At 42.1% G+C, this 14806-nt stretch overlaps 1 protein-coding gene and 1 non-coding gene across 2 annotated transcripts in view; both read right to left on the reverse strand.

The window, feature by feature from the left end:
- Positions 1-14806, reverse strand: part of LAMA4 (laminin subunit alpha 4) — a 142336-nt gene that overhangs the window by 69597 nt on the left and 57933 nt on the right. The window contains exons 5-8 of the mRNA XM_012804547.2: positions 8016-8230; positions 5985-6080; positions 4307-4458; positions 1935-2045 (exon numbers count right to left, since the gene is read on the reverse strand). Coding sequence (XP_012660001.1) covers positions 1935-2045; positions 4307-4458; positions 5985-6080; positions 8016-8230 — 574 coding nt within the window. The remainder of the gene's footprint in view (positions 1-1934; positions 2046-4306; positions 4459-5984; positions 6081-8015; positions 8231-14806) is intronic.
- Positions 13110-13216, reverse strand: LOC111725763. The gene has a single exon (XR_002773746.1). It is a non-coding gene; the product is annotated as a U6 spliceosomal RNA (small nuclear RNA).

Genomic DNA, 14806 nt, shown 5'->3' on the forward strand with positions numbered 1-14806 from the left:
AGGTGGGGACAAAACCAGTAACTATGTGAACGTAACTGGTGAGATTTAGGTCACAGGAGAGCCACGTGGCAGGTAATCTGCAAAACAGCAGTATTACTTGTCAAGTTCAAGAGGCACCACTACTCTGATTTTTATCACTGTGGGAACACACAATGAAGTCCCTCACTTACTTAAAGTCAAATGTTAGTTATTTTCTTGACAGAAGGCTTTCTAAGACAAAGCTTTCCTTAAATCTTTCTGAGATCAATCATAGTCTAAGGGCTTGAAAGATGCTTGAGAAGTCATTAAGACCAGCTCTGGGCTTTTGTTTTGAAATGTTTCAGCAGGTTTCTGCACCACCAGGACTGTAGTCAGAAGAACAACATTTTCAATAAAAAGTGATGGAAACAGCCTGGTGAGAGTTCCTAGTAGCTTTATCATGAATCTCACTTTTCGGGTCTACTCTTGTCATCCAGGAGCCTTTTCTACTGTGATGTCACTGTCAAGTGTATGTTATTTCCTCTCCATTATTAAAAGTCTGCAGTTAACTTATATTAGAAGTGAGAAAATGACAGAACAAAGGGACCAGGAACTCTGTCGGAGCCGTGGGAAGAGCTAATCATGGTGAAAATATTTCTTCCTATGTTTTCTTGAAAATTCCTTCCTCAAGAAAGAATTAAGATGTATTTAGCAAGTTCTAGCCATATCCGATACCAAAATGAGGTAACAATGAGTTTTCACAAAGATTTCTTCCTTGGCATTTCCTCTGAAACTTAAAAAGATTTCTCTGTTCTTCAAATGCCTGTGGTTGGATTAATACGCACCAGTGCACGGGAACCAGGACACAGTTTTATATGCATTTCAAAGTAGATGGCTCTTCCAAGAGTTCAAGTACAGTAATTTACATTTTTAGAAGCACATGCTCTTAAAAATTTAGGAGGTACAAGGTCAAAAGAGAAAGAACATCAGAGTAATTTTAACTTATTTTTGCAGAGCATGAGAATTGTTTTGAAAAGAACTTTGATAGTTTTTAAAGTAAAACACTAGTGTCTGAAAGCATCAGACAAAAACATTTTAATATGTGAAATATGGTGCCTTGTGACTTAGGTTGTAGTTTTTTAATACATATGGGGGTTGGATGGAGATTTTTCCATTAGGCTCTCGGGAGGAGCATTGAATAGTCTCACACTAACTCGCTCATGTTTTCCTTTTTTTTCTGGTGATAGATGACAGATTTTGCAAATCCTGTTTTCCTCAATATTTTTCTTTGTCTGGTTGACTTTTTTGTTTCTTTGGTTGTTTTACTGTGTATTTGAAATTTTATGTTATCAACTTTATTATTTTCTTTCATTGTATTTCTTCATACAGTTTTTAAATGCAGTGTTACTCCCTTTTGAAGTTTAATAATTATTCAGTTCTATTTTCGTATGAATTTGAGATTTATATTCTTTAATCTGCCTGGAATGTATTTTAAGTCTGTGATGTAAAACGAGGGTTAGAAGTGATTTATGTTCCTGCCAAAGAGCAAAATTTCTTTCTCGGGACAGTTCCTTTGCGTTTTATTTATCCTTCGATGCATCTTTTAGCCAACATTTAAATTTTGTGCTCTATATAATAAAGTTTATTTTGGCATGCTCTATGGCTCTCAGATGCAAAATGTTAAGCAAACAGCTGAAGGACTATCCTAATTGAAACATATATCAACCATACTGACCAGCAGCAAGTACCCAGAAATGTTCCCAATAAACATAGTTTCTCAAGAAACTCAATAAAAATGGGCAGAGATGGTGGAGACTGAGTATGCTAACTTTCTCCACACGTCTGGCTTTGATTTATTTTAAGGTACATGGGTCACTGCATGGCTGTGTTAAGCCTCAGTAGTTTGTGACTAGCCAGGCTCACATCAGTTAAATCCTTCCTTTGAAGACTATCCCAGAAACAGAATACATACATACCTTTTCAGCTAATTCCTCAACATCAGACAGAAGGCTTTTCATCGTGTTCTCAGCATTGTTGATTTGTATCTTTCTTAGGACATACTGGTTTTCCCTTTCTGACAATTTTGTCTGTGGGAAAAAAATGTGTTTTGAAAATAATCACTTGATATACACACAGGGTTATTAAAAGTGTATATAAAACTCAGTGTAATCTGACTCAAGAATGGAGTGTGAGCCTCTTTTTTCAAAATAGTGGGGTCCACAGGTTGCTGCAGGCTGGTGTGAAGGGTGGGATCTGCAAATTGATGGCTGCGATTCTGGGAGCTCCACTGACTAGGCTGGGGACCTGGTCTGGGGCTGGGCTGGCCACAGGGAGAGAGCACCTTTTGCTAATTTGCACAAAGGCACAGTATAGGCTGATGGTAGCCCTGGGTGTCTGATCTTTAAAATTTCAACCTGATCAGACCTTAGAAGCACTGAGCAACCCACCAAGATCAATGTAAAGAAAGAAATTTACTGGGCAGCACCTGTGGCTCAAGAAGTAGGGTCCCATACTGGGAAGCAGGCCCCATATAATGGGGGTGGTGGGTTCAAACCCGACCCCAGCCAAAAACTGCCAAAAAAAAAAAAAAAAAGAAAGAAAAGAAAAGAAAGAAATTTACTTTCTTTTTGGTGTTAAAAGATTCTCTATATTTCAGATCACTTGCTTCCCTTTGCATTTTTGAAGAGTTTGTTCTAAATGTGACTTTACTCAGATTACTTTGGTCTATGCCCTTCAATCTTGGCAATGACCTCCTATCAGTTATGATGATACCTCTCTTGAAACTGTGCCTTGGAGCAAAGAGAATTGGAGTGGTCTGAAGAGGCCTACACCTGGGTGACTCAGCCAAGAATTAGTGCCTTCACGTGTCCAAATAGGTAAGTTCAGATAAGAATAATTTCTAAGTTTAGAATACTAAGTAGAAGGCTCACTAAGATTCTATTCAGACTAGAATTGTATAATTTTTGTTTTGGTTTAGACTTTCCATATGTGGCCAATTGCTGTAGATATCATTTGCACTTCCAAAAAGTAATGGTTGTTTTTTTTTTAATGCCAAGTGCTGTTCTAACTTCTTTACATATATGAGTATCAACTCATTGAATTCTTTAGCAATCCATGAAATAGATGCAGTAATTATCCTCAATTCCAGATGAGGAAACTAAAGAATAAAGAGGCTATATAATTTACTCAAGGTCACATAGCTAGCAAGTGCCAGATCTGGGCTTTGAACAAAAGCACTCTGGTTTCAATGTCTGTGTTTAACCGTTATGCCAAAATGACTCGCAAAGTCAAACAATGTGTTGGCACTCATTCTATTGTCCTTTCAGTTAATTATTATTGTTTAAAAAAATTGTATGGTTGTAATAGAAGCCTATGACTTAGAAGAAAGAACTCTTAAAGTTTAAATATAGAAGTACTTTTAAACAGTGTCCCTCTGTATCTATGAGGGATTGATCCCAGGATCCCTTTGGATACCAAAATCCATGAATGTTCAAGTTCCTGATACGACATGATGGCAGTGTTTGCATATAACCTATGCACATCCTCCAGAACACTTAGTAATTACTAACAGGTAGTAATTATTTATAGTACTAATGCAATGTCAATGCTATGTAGTTATTATACTGTATTTTTGTTTATAATTTGAGTTATTTTTATTATTACATTGTTTTTTTGTCTTGTTTAAAACATTTTTTTTTTCATCTGTGATTGGTTGAACCTAAGGATGCAGAATCCGTGATACAGAGCACTGACCGTACTTCTACTTTTCACTGTTGGCTGCCTTCAACTTGTTTATACCCAGTACACCTATGAGGAGAAACAAGTCATGTGTGTACGTTTGTGTCTGAGTAATCACGTGAGTGTGGGAAATGAGAGAATGTGTCTGAGAAAGGAATTTGGGTGAGGGAGAGGAGGGAAGAGAAAGAGAGAAGGAGGCTTCTCGAGAAACCCAACATCTTGCACATTGAGGCTAAGGTAAAGGTAGCCTGGTGGCAACATTTAAGGACTTGAACAACTAATAAATGTATAGCTTCGCCAAGGAAATAAGAGTGTCTTCCTTCTCTCAATAGTTTTGTACATAGATAGTATCTGAGTCATTTCATTTTTCATGTAATCTCTTCCATAGACGGCAGCTACCAATTGACTTGGACTGACGCTCATGATTACAATCAACTTTTCCTAATTTCCTATGAAATTATTCATGTTATGTATTTTAATACCTACAGGTCTAACAGTCTTTAACACGGTGATGAAACTCAAAAATAAGAAAGGGCAGAGGAGGAGTTACGAGGTCTGAGCCTGTGAAACCAGAGCGAAGATACAGCTGAAGTTCCGACCCCCTGCATACTTTGAGGAGGTAGATGGTGGCGTTGATTTCATTCACGTGCCTATGAGAGGCGGCCCCCGAGGACACACTCAGCAGCCCGGATTTGCTTTCCTCGATGGACAGCGCTGCCAGCCGCAGGTCATCGGTCAGATCCCAGACGCACTTGTCACAGCCTGGAGGTAAAACAGGAATGCCGTTTCTTCAGAGTCAGAAGTCGGCTGGGAAGCAAGCTGCTGTAAGTCAATCAGGAAGGTGCACTTCCTTGGTTACTACTGTTTTCATTTTTGTTTTCTGAGGAGCTGTGATTTTATTCTTGAATGTTTTGGTCTTGGGCTTGGTGCCAGCCAGTGAGATGGCTGTTTGCTGGGCACCCCTCCCTTCCTATTAGCTTTCCTCAGTCAGGATTCAGGGACCAACACAGCCTTTGCCTCACCCCAGGGAGAGCTCAGCTTCCTCGATGGCCCAGCCCCCTGTCTGGAAGAAAATTCAGCACAGGCAAGTCTGTGGGGCATCCCTGGGAAGGCGGCTCCCTGATATCTGGTGAGGGTGCCAGGGTGGACCCAGCATGTGGAGAAGTGGGTCCCACTTCTCAACGTTCCTACCTTTCATGTCTGTGTTCCTCTGACCATTGTCCTCACCTCTGGGGCCCAGGGCCCTCCTGTGACATTCTCAAAAGGACGCCATGCTGTGCTCTGAGGCCTATGGTGACCACTTTCTGCCATTTGCCTATGATCAATCTCTTTCCCGTAGATTGTACTCTCTTTTAGAGAACTGATCAAGGGAGACTGGAGTGTTAATTGTTGTTAATATGTTAATTTGTTATTTGAAATTTAACATGGTCTTACCTATGACCTCTCTCAAGGGACTGAGTCCTCACCAGCACATCAGGCTGGGTGGGGGACAATCCTGAGGCCAGGCAGGCATCTTGCATCTTGATGCCCTTAAATTGGCCTCGGGGGTCAAGGACCCTTGTTCCAGCAGTGGGTGAACTTTGCCAGCTTGTGCCTCCCACCCCCTGCCATCTCCTGAGACGGGATTCACTGGTGATAGCAATTTTTCCTGCTCAGAGTTACTGAAAGACCAAGACATTTTAGTTTGTGGGAGGGGATGCCTAATATGAAAATAGTCTTTAAACCAAAAAATTGGTTTCCAGTATAATTGTTCCTGATTTGATTCACATGAGTGACAGAGAAATCCAGGAAAGGAAAAAAGGCAGCTTCATTTTGTAAAGCCTGAATATTTTATGTCTGATCCCACTTCCAATTTGGAGTAATTTGGCAAAAGCCACTTAAATGTCTTGGTATCTCAGTTTCCCCAGGTGTAAAGCACTGTCTGAATGTCAGGTGATCTGAGGACCCGAGAAGACAACATGGAAAAAGGAGCTAAAAAGAGCTCTGTCGTCGGGAGTTGTTCTGACTCTGTCTCTACCCATTAGGCAAGATGCTTAATGTAAAGACTTCCTAAAATAAGTTTTCTAAAATAGAGCCACGCAAACATAAGCCGCTTATTTGCCAGTTGGAATTAAATGGACCACCAAGTACTCTGTGCAGGGTCTATTTGATTGAAATGCAGACAAGGTTAAGTCCAGGGGTGGGACTCAGCAGTTTCTAGAAAGTGACATTGCATAGCCCTGCGTAATCCCACACCTGCAGCACGTTAGGGAAAGGGGGGTTAGTCAATCATGTACTGTTATTTTTACTTATGGTTGGGCAGTCCATGCCTGTAGGGGGTTCAAAACCTTCTTCCAAGCACTCTCCGGTTACGCTGTCACATGGGCCTCCCCCACAGTTGCACACTGTGGGAAACAAAAACAAGAGATCAGAGATTCATTTCTGAACACTAAAAATATGGCAGTATTGTCATGGTTTCTAGAAATGCTAGCAGCTACCTTAATTCTTCAATGGGGATTAATTAGATCCTTCCTTACAACTGTGTGAATTCTATGATATAGAGATGACATCCCTCACCCAGTTAAGCCTCCGCCCGGTGAGATTTTCACAGGGGTGACACCAGGCAAAACTGAATCTAAGTTTCCTAGCATTTCTCTCCCAACTCTTTGGGATTCTGAGGTGACTGTGCAATTGCTTTAGTCCAAAAATATCCTGGTAAGTTTCACCAGAAACTAAATGACCATGGAGCTTGTCATTTAACTTGAAATTGAGAGCCATGGCTTCACAGCAGACTTATACTCCAGTTTAATCTAACTTCAGGGTTGATCATTGCCAGGTGTGAGGGGGGAACGGCCTGTGATGGGAGGGTGAGGAGACCCAGGAGCAATTCTTGGCTCCCACAGTGCCTGTCTTTTGGCAAGGCAGATGCCAAACATCTAAACAATCGCTATCAGTGGGATAGCCAGGAATAATGTCGTGGAAAGAACTAGGAACATGTTTACATGAATTTAGGAGACCTGAGAGCCCATTATTCATCTACTGATGATTTTTAATAATGCCTTTTGGAAAAAAAACAAAACAACAAACTAATCTTATCGATCTGTTCATTTTCTGCAGAGTTTCTGTGCAGGACTTAATTTATAATATTTAAGGAGGAGTTCCTTAGCAATCTATGCTAACAATAAGCTGAAATAGAATTGTGGATTTTCTCCACCTCTTAACTGTCTTTACAGAATAATCACAAAAAATCAGCTTCATGGGGACATCCATTTATTACATTTCAGCTGTTTAATGTTCCACAAAATGCAGATTTATTAAACCATTCAGCGGTAAGGATCATGCTTTATTGCTTCTAAGGTTAGCTTCTCTTTGAAGAGTGATCTGCATCTTTGTAGTTTAAACATAAGTTTAATAAATGTTTGGAGAATCAGGATGTCGGCCTTTTAGGTGTTGCTGTTGCCAGCACTCTTCCCCATGACCGCTTTCTTCCCCTCCCTTCTGACTGGACACAGGGCTCCTTCCTTCCCACCATCACTGTCAGGGTCCTGTCTCTGTGCATTGCTTTCTCGTAGACATGTTTACTTTTATTCTGATACCTGATGATCAAACATTTCCCCCTTTTGATTTTAAACTCTTCCCTTCTTGAATCTTTACAAGTGGAAATCTGTTTCAGAGAGGATTTCTTATAGGAGCATGCCCACAGGAGCAGCAATACCTCCCTCTGTTCCTGCCTTCCCTCAATCCCAGCCTTCCTGTACTCCTAGAGAAAGGCAATTGAACTTCATTTCTGAGAAGCCTCGCTCTACGTGGCAAATGAACTGGAGAGATTATGAATAAAATTTGTACATGTCAATCTAACTTATGTCTAGGAATGTTTCTTATGCTATCTTTGAAATATTTACTCTGAAAATCTGAGGAAATTGCGGGGGGGGGGGCGGCAGGGTGGCTTGCTAATGTATTCCACTGAAATGTCAACATAACTGAAAGAAGAGATACACCTTCCAGAATAAGAAAACTGGTTTGAACCATGCAAGATTTTATTCAGTCCTCTGGCCGATGGGAGGTAAGTCACAGGGGTCTGATTTATTACTTTGATCAAAATTGGAAGGATATAAGATGATACCTATCTTAGTGTCCCTTAGTTCATTTTACCCATGACCTAAGTTACATCTTTATATCTCTGGTGAGTTTGGGATGTACCTTCCTGAGGGGAATGAACATTGCCCTGCAAAGTGACAAGGAGGCACCTACATTATTTAAGATAAATTCTTCATCTGACTTCAGCATTAACAGAAGGCCTTGCTGGCCAGGCAGCTGGCTTGGTATTCCCGGTACTGTACCTGCACAGTTCTTGGCTATTCTGGCATCCCCGTAGTAGCCAGGAGCACAGCGTTCACACTTGAACCCAGTGGTGTTGCGTAAGCAATTTCTGCACTGGCCCGTGACTTCATCACAGTCCTCAAAGATCAGATTGGGGTCTGAATTTCCACTGCAGTCACATTTCTTACAGGTGCTTCCGATGAGCAAGGGGTTTCCATAGTAACCAGGAGCACACCTGAAGGGGAATATCACACACGTAACATTTAGCATCCATAGTTTTTCATCCTTTTAATCCTCTCTCCTACAGAGAAGAAAGGTATAGTGGACATTTGCAAATTGTTCTCCCAGCATCCCTCCCCATTTTCCAATCTTTCTAGTAGAACCAAACTTTGTTTTTAAGAACCCAACTCTCTCCATTGTGCTGTGTAAGCTATTCTGTCCAACCGGCCTTTAGTTGTAGACGTGTCTGTTTTATACTAGTGTGTGGGCATGTTTGGTTATTTCAGGGACTGTTGTGCACAGCTGGCATAGGATGAGTGGAACCAGAGATGCTAAATGTACTGCAATGAAATTAGTGCAGATCTCAGGGTACTGCTGAGAAATGTCCTGGCCATAATGCTAATAACACTTCTGTCGAGAAACATTAATTTAAATCACACTTTTTCTTGCAACAATGAATTGTTCAAATCAGTACCTGGCCAAATGGGATTGGCTCAGGAGGATTCAATCAGAGAGTAGCCCAAAGTTGTTGTTCGAGGGTTAAGCACAGACGTTCTCTCCATTTTCAGGAGAACAAAGAGGCAGCCGGTGACACTCCGAGCTGTTGGCAGCCACTTTGAGACTTAGCAAAGCCAGCCTAGGGACAAAGCAGATGGCATTGCTGACCATCCACGGATAAACAGAAACGGAGCCCAGGTCGCCACTCTTCTGAATGTTTTAGATATGAAAGCATTTAGTGCAGGTAGGTCCAGGGCCTAGAGTTATGCTGGGTGGGTCCTTACCAGACAGCCCGGCCGGTTGGAGGGTAAAGACTGAACTCTGCCCAGCCTCTGCCCTCCTGGCGGAGGAGCTGTGCTGTCTAGCTGGAGCTGCCTCTTCTGGGACGAAGAAATGCCTTTCTCTATTTTTCCCAAAGGTGCCCTGCAGGCCAGCAAGGCCCTACTGTCAGTGGTGGGACTACCGGCCCCTCCCAAGGGTGCGCCTGTTACCAGGCCAGACCACAGACTTGAAGGAATGAAGGACTTATGTTGCTAGATCTCATTCCTGAAGAAAAAAGTAGAAATTTGGATTTTTATGTGAAATTACAATTTCTAAAAGTAAGATCAAATTTTGTAAGAATGCCGTATAGGTCAAACTCCACATATATGCTGGCTGACTGTGGACTCTGTTTTGCCATGGATCCTAACTCAGTGTGGAAGGCGGGTGACCCTAGCTCAGAGTGGAAGATACTTTGGGAGTCACAGGAAAGAATTTGTGGTCATACTAAGGGGACCGAAGGTCTGGCACAGGAGATAGTTCTGAAGTGAGAGAGAGAGAAAAAAAGAAAGAGAGGCAGCCTGGGGTTTGGAGTGTGATGAACGTGGTGATGGAAGGAACCACTCTGGCTTCAGAGCTTGGCTGGATGGCAGCCTGGAGCAGGGAGATGAGCTGGGGCGTGAGCTTGGCCTGGGGTGTTGACCGTGGGTGTAGAAAGAAAGGAAGAGCTTTCCAAGGAAATCAACGTGCACTGGCCAGCAATAATAAGACACTACTTTTTTTTTTTTCTTTTTTTGCAGTTTTTGGCCTGGGCTGGGTTTGAACCCACCACCTCCAGCATATGGGGCTAGTGCCCTACTCCTTCGAGCCACAGGCACTGCCTAAGACACTACATTTTTTAAAGGTTTCCCTTTAAAGTAAGAGCATCATGATTCAGAACATTTAAAAAACAGAAATGAAAAAATCACACTTATAACCCAGGACCCTGATAAAATTACTGTCAACATTTTGTCTTCACATTTCCAGCCTCTGTCTCATGCCCCAGTTTTTTGGTGTAGTTGTCGGGAAGGTGCATGTTCAATCGGACGCTCTTTGCCTGCACTGTCCCTCGCTGCTGCAACTACATGAATTTATTTGTTACCTCAGGCACCTGGGAGGAAGGCCACACAGGCCTAGAATTCTGAAGCCGAGAGGCTACTTCAATTTTCCAGGGTCACAGAGCTAGAAAGTCAATGCCAGAGTCCAAACCCTCTGACCCTGATGGTCTTTCCTTTGCCCCACCCTGGACCACACTGCTGCTTGCTGCTGCGAATGAATGAGTGAATTCATCCGACAGAGGGACAATTCACGTCCACTTTATGTAAGGCATGGAGGGAGCCAGGAAGAGGAAGAACACACAGCTCATGCTCTGAAAGAACAGGAAATGAATGAAACACAGTCATGCACAACAGCCTGAACTCTAGATATCAAGGTCTATGAAAAAGATGAGGAGGAAGAAGACAAGTTCTCCCTGACCCCGAGGAGAAACTCCACAAGGAAACACTTCCGAGAGTTTTGTTATTCACGTTTTCTCCTGTCTTTGCCCTCAGGCATACAGGCCCCTTGGAACATGTGGCTAGATTGAATGTCCATCCTTTGCTACAGTTCACCAAACAGAGAATATTAGACTCTTTAGCCCATCAAAATGGGACTCAGATCTACTACCTCAACATGTCCTTGGGAATCTTGAGGTCTGGGAGGGAAGGGACTTGCCCAGATGCCAGTGACTTTCTTTTCTCCATTTAATTTGCTCCCTACACGTTACCTATCTCACGGTCTTTCATAAGAGAAAAACCAGGGTGGCGCCTGTGGCTCAAAGAGTAGGGTGCTGGCCCCAGATGCCGGAGGTGGCGGGTTCAAATCCAGCCCCAGCCAAAAGAAACTTAAAAAAAAAAAGAGAGAAAAATCAAATATTCAATTCTGCAAGTTGGACTCTCAATCACAGTGAAAACCTACTTTGAGTTACTCTGAGTCTAAAGAAAAGGTGGTGGTGGTGGGTCAGAGGCAATGCTGGAGTTGTTGTCTGAACTCTGGATTCTATAAATTTTACATAATGAGCCTATAAAGATTTACTTATGATATCCCCCAACAAACACCTACATTTTAGATAAGGAAGTTGGAGGGTAGGAAAGAAAATGACTTGTTCATTATCGCATGCCTCAGACCTCTGTGGCACTCCAGGATTAATGCTCTTTCCACCCCGGAAGTCTGGCATTAATAAACTCACTAACTAATACATTAATGATTATAACAGTTGAATAATCAGACAGCGATGTTTCCAATCCTGCCCACAAAGAACTAATAACAAAGATACAAATGGAGAATATTTGCATTTCTCGTCAGCACTGGAACCCTAGTCTGTTCTTATTTTTTTCTCCTATAATCTCATTTCTTCTATTAATACTTGCTCCATTTAGGGAAAATAGGATTGATAAATTTACAATGCAAATGAGAGAACTGTGGCATGTAAACTTTGTTATGCCAGTTATTAACCATATCATTTGAGCAGAATGGAAAACAAAACAATACATTTTCTGGACAAATTAATGATTTTGACCAACAGCTATTGCTTTGGGAGTATCTGGAGCTCTTCTTTCTCTCCTGCTCTTCCTCCCAGGGCTGTGCAGCTGTTACTGAGTGTTGTTATCAAAGGTGCATAAACTCATGGCCTGGATGGCACAGAAACATTTCTGGGAGGGGTGTGGCTCAGTAGATGTCACTGGGATTAAACAAGATGGTGTAAAAAAAGAAAAAAAACACTTGTTAAAAAGTGTGCCATAAAAATGCTCTCCGCTTTCTGAGAGACTGGGAAATAAGGCTAGGAAATATCAGTAACCTATTCAAGGTTACAGGACAAGAATCCAGGAGTGGATCAAAGCAGAGGGTAGGGTGTCACTGAACTCTAAGCAAATAATAGGTGTGACAACTTAAGTTTGAAAAACTTGGCATCTTCAGAGAGAATTAGACTAAATCTCCTCCCCGCCCCCCCGCCACAGTAAACCTGAATATTAGCCGTCTCTTCCTTTTCTCCCTTATTCTTCTTTTCCAAACCAAGGCCATCATCAAAATCATTATTACTGTCATCAGCATCAGTATCATTTCTATTGATAGTATGTTCTGCCTTTCCTGTTAGGGGTTTAAAGTCTCCTTGGATTTGCTTTAATTTACCCCATTCTTTTCTCCTGATCCTTAAGCAACAAGGTCCACATGGTAAATCATCATACAGTCCTAGCCTGTTTCTCACTCCAGCACAAAACGGAACAGATGTAGCTGGGCGTGGTGGTGTGCACCTGTAGTCCCCGCTACTCAGGAGGCTGAGGCAGGAGGATCCCCTGAGCCCAGGAGTTTGAGCTATGGTGACACCACTGTATTCTAGGCCTGGCAATAGAGCAAGACCCAGTCTCAAAAACAAAACAAAACCGAACAGGTGGAAGTATACTATTAAAGCTGACATAGCAGGCAGTGCGGGATATTGAGGCATTGGGATGATACTAGCTTATCAACCAAAAACAGGACTGAACATTGAAGGTCCTGGGTTTTAGTTCTGGATTTAATGCTAACCAATTATGTGACCTTACGTTAAGTCTCTTCATAGCTCCCGAGTCTCAGCTTCCTCATCTTTTTTTGAATGAATGAATGAATGAATTTTCTTATTTATATGCTACCGTATATATATTTTGGGGGGAGAGCCTGTGAGCCGGAACAAGGATTTTTTTCCTTTTATCTTTACATTACACATAATAATTGTACATAATTATCAGATACAGAATATTTTGATATATGTATATAAGGTATAATAATCAAATCAGGATAATTAGCTTAGAACACTTATCATTTGAGTGTTGTGCACATTCAAAATCCCCTCCTCTACCCTTCTGAAAATACACACTGACTTGTGGGTGACCAGGTTCACCCTGCAGTGCTGTGGAATCCTGGAGCCTCTTCCTCTCAGCTAGCTGTAACTTGGGATCCTTTAATAACCTTTCTATCTTCACCTGCCTCCTAACCTTCCCCGCCTGGAACAACCACCATTCTGCTCTCTCCTTCCAGGAGCTCATTTCTCTCTTTAGCTCCCACATAAGAGCGATAACACGTCACATACATGTACAGACTGCTTCATGGACCTGCAGGTCACCCTTGTGCAGGGGCCGTGCTAATCTTCTCTGTCTCCTTCCACTTTTAGCGTATGTGCTGTCCAAGCCAGCACCTCATCTTTACATACAGTTAGTTGTGGAGTGAGGGTCACACTGGGACAAGAGCAAGAATTGTAAGACTCCTTCCATAAGGCTTGTGCATTGCACATTTTGTAATTTTTTACAGCAGTAGAGACCTTCCATTTGGCAACCTCTCTTCAGCCTAAGGACTCTGACTCAACTGAGTCAATTCTGGGTCACCCTTGTCCATTTTCCTAGTCTGAGGTGGGAGGTAGGGGAACTAAAACAGGGCAAGAAATGACTGATTCTCTTCATTACACTGTACCTCTTTTAAGGAAAATTAAGGCGGCACCTGTGGCTCAAAGGAGTAGGGCAGCAGCCCCATATGCCGGAGGTGGCGGGTTCAAACCCAGCCCTGGCTTAAAAGAGCAAATAAACAAATAAGTAAATAAAGGAACATTAAAAGGACTCATTGTTTTTAATTAAGAAAAAAAGCATTACTTAGACAAATATGAGAGTGCCTTCAATGTGCCAAGGGATGGGGGAAAAGTGACAGAGCTGGGGGAACTCTGTGATGGGGAAAGAATGACAGAGCTAGGGGAACTCTGTGATGGGGAGAGTGGACAGAGAAAGGACACGATGCTGTTTCTCTCAAAATTCTCATCGTTTTGAACAGTAGAGACAGAAAAGGCCATTGTGTGATTTGGGGTCAGTGATTGACTCTGTGTCTCTTCCTCTATCAACAAGGATGAAAATGCATCCCACAGAATCTTTGTTTTTAGGCTTCAACGTGCTGGTGTCTGTAAAGTGCTTACAATCGCGCACACTTCACAGTAAGCACTCAATAAATGTTAGTTACTGCCATCATCATGACCTAAGAATAATACAACGTGGCAGGCTCTCCAGTTGATCCTGCACGTTTTGGAAACAGCACAGCCAAGATGTGGAGTTTAAGCCTGCGGTGGAGAAGGAAACAGGAGAGCCCACAGCAGGCTAAGAATTATGGACCTGATTCTTCTGACAAGGCAGGTTGGTATCTGTGAGCTGTTTTATGTGGTAGTGTAAGAAGTAGGTAAGGAGGTAAAATATGATTTCTATGTTAGATCAGTGATCCTCACATTTGTATGTAGTATAGATCTCTTTTAATGGGAAGACATTTTCGTAGAATATCCTCTCTGGTGTTCCTTTAAATTATCTTTAACTATTTCAGACATAAACCTAGGTGGAAACTCCTTGTACCTATGGCTTTTATATGTCTTCAAAAACCGAAGTAATTTCCAAATAAAGCGTACACAAAACCATAAAACTAGTCAAATTCAAATTGACATTAATTCAAGGTGCTAGATTATGTCATCTTGTTGCAACTGAGTGGCCACTAGCAACGCGATGTGGTAGAGGACTGTCTGAGTCCAGCAGGCATGGCCTGTGACGTGCTGTGTGATGACTCAGTTCTCACCAATTTTCTTTCAGGAAGGTTCAGTTTTACACCTTGCCTTGATGGCATATCATTCAGCTTCCAATTGTCTGTCCTGTGACACATCATCAGCCCTGTTATTCTACTCCCAGCAGTGAAGAACATCACCCTTAGTTATAAGGAGATATGAGAGAAAGTCTAGAGCAGTGGTTTTCAACTTTTTTTTTTT

Source organism: Otolemur garnettii, unplaced genomic scaffold, assembly GCF_000181295.1.
Source record: "Otolemur garnettii isolate 467f Iridium unplaced genomic scaffold, OtoGar3 scaffold00002, whole genome shotgun sequence".
Taxonomy (NCBI): domain Eukaryota; kingdom Metazoa; phylum Chordata; class Mammalia; order Primates; family Galagidae; genus Otolemur; species Otolemur garnettii.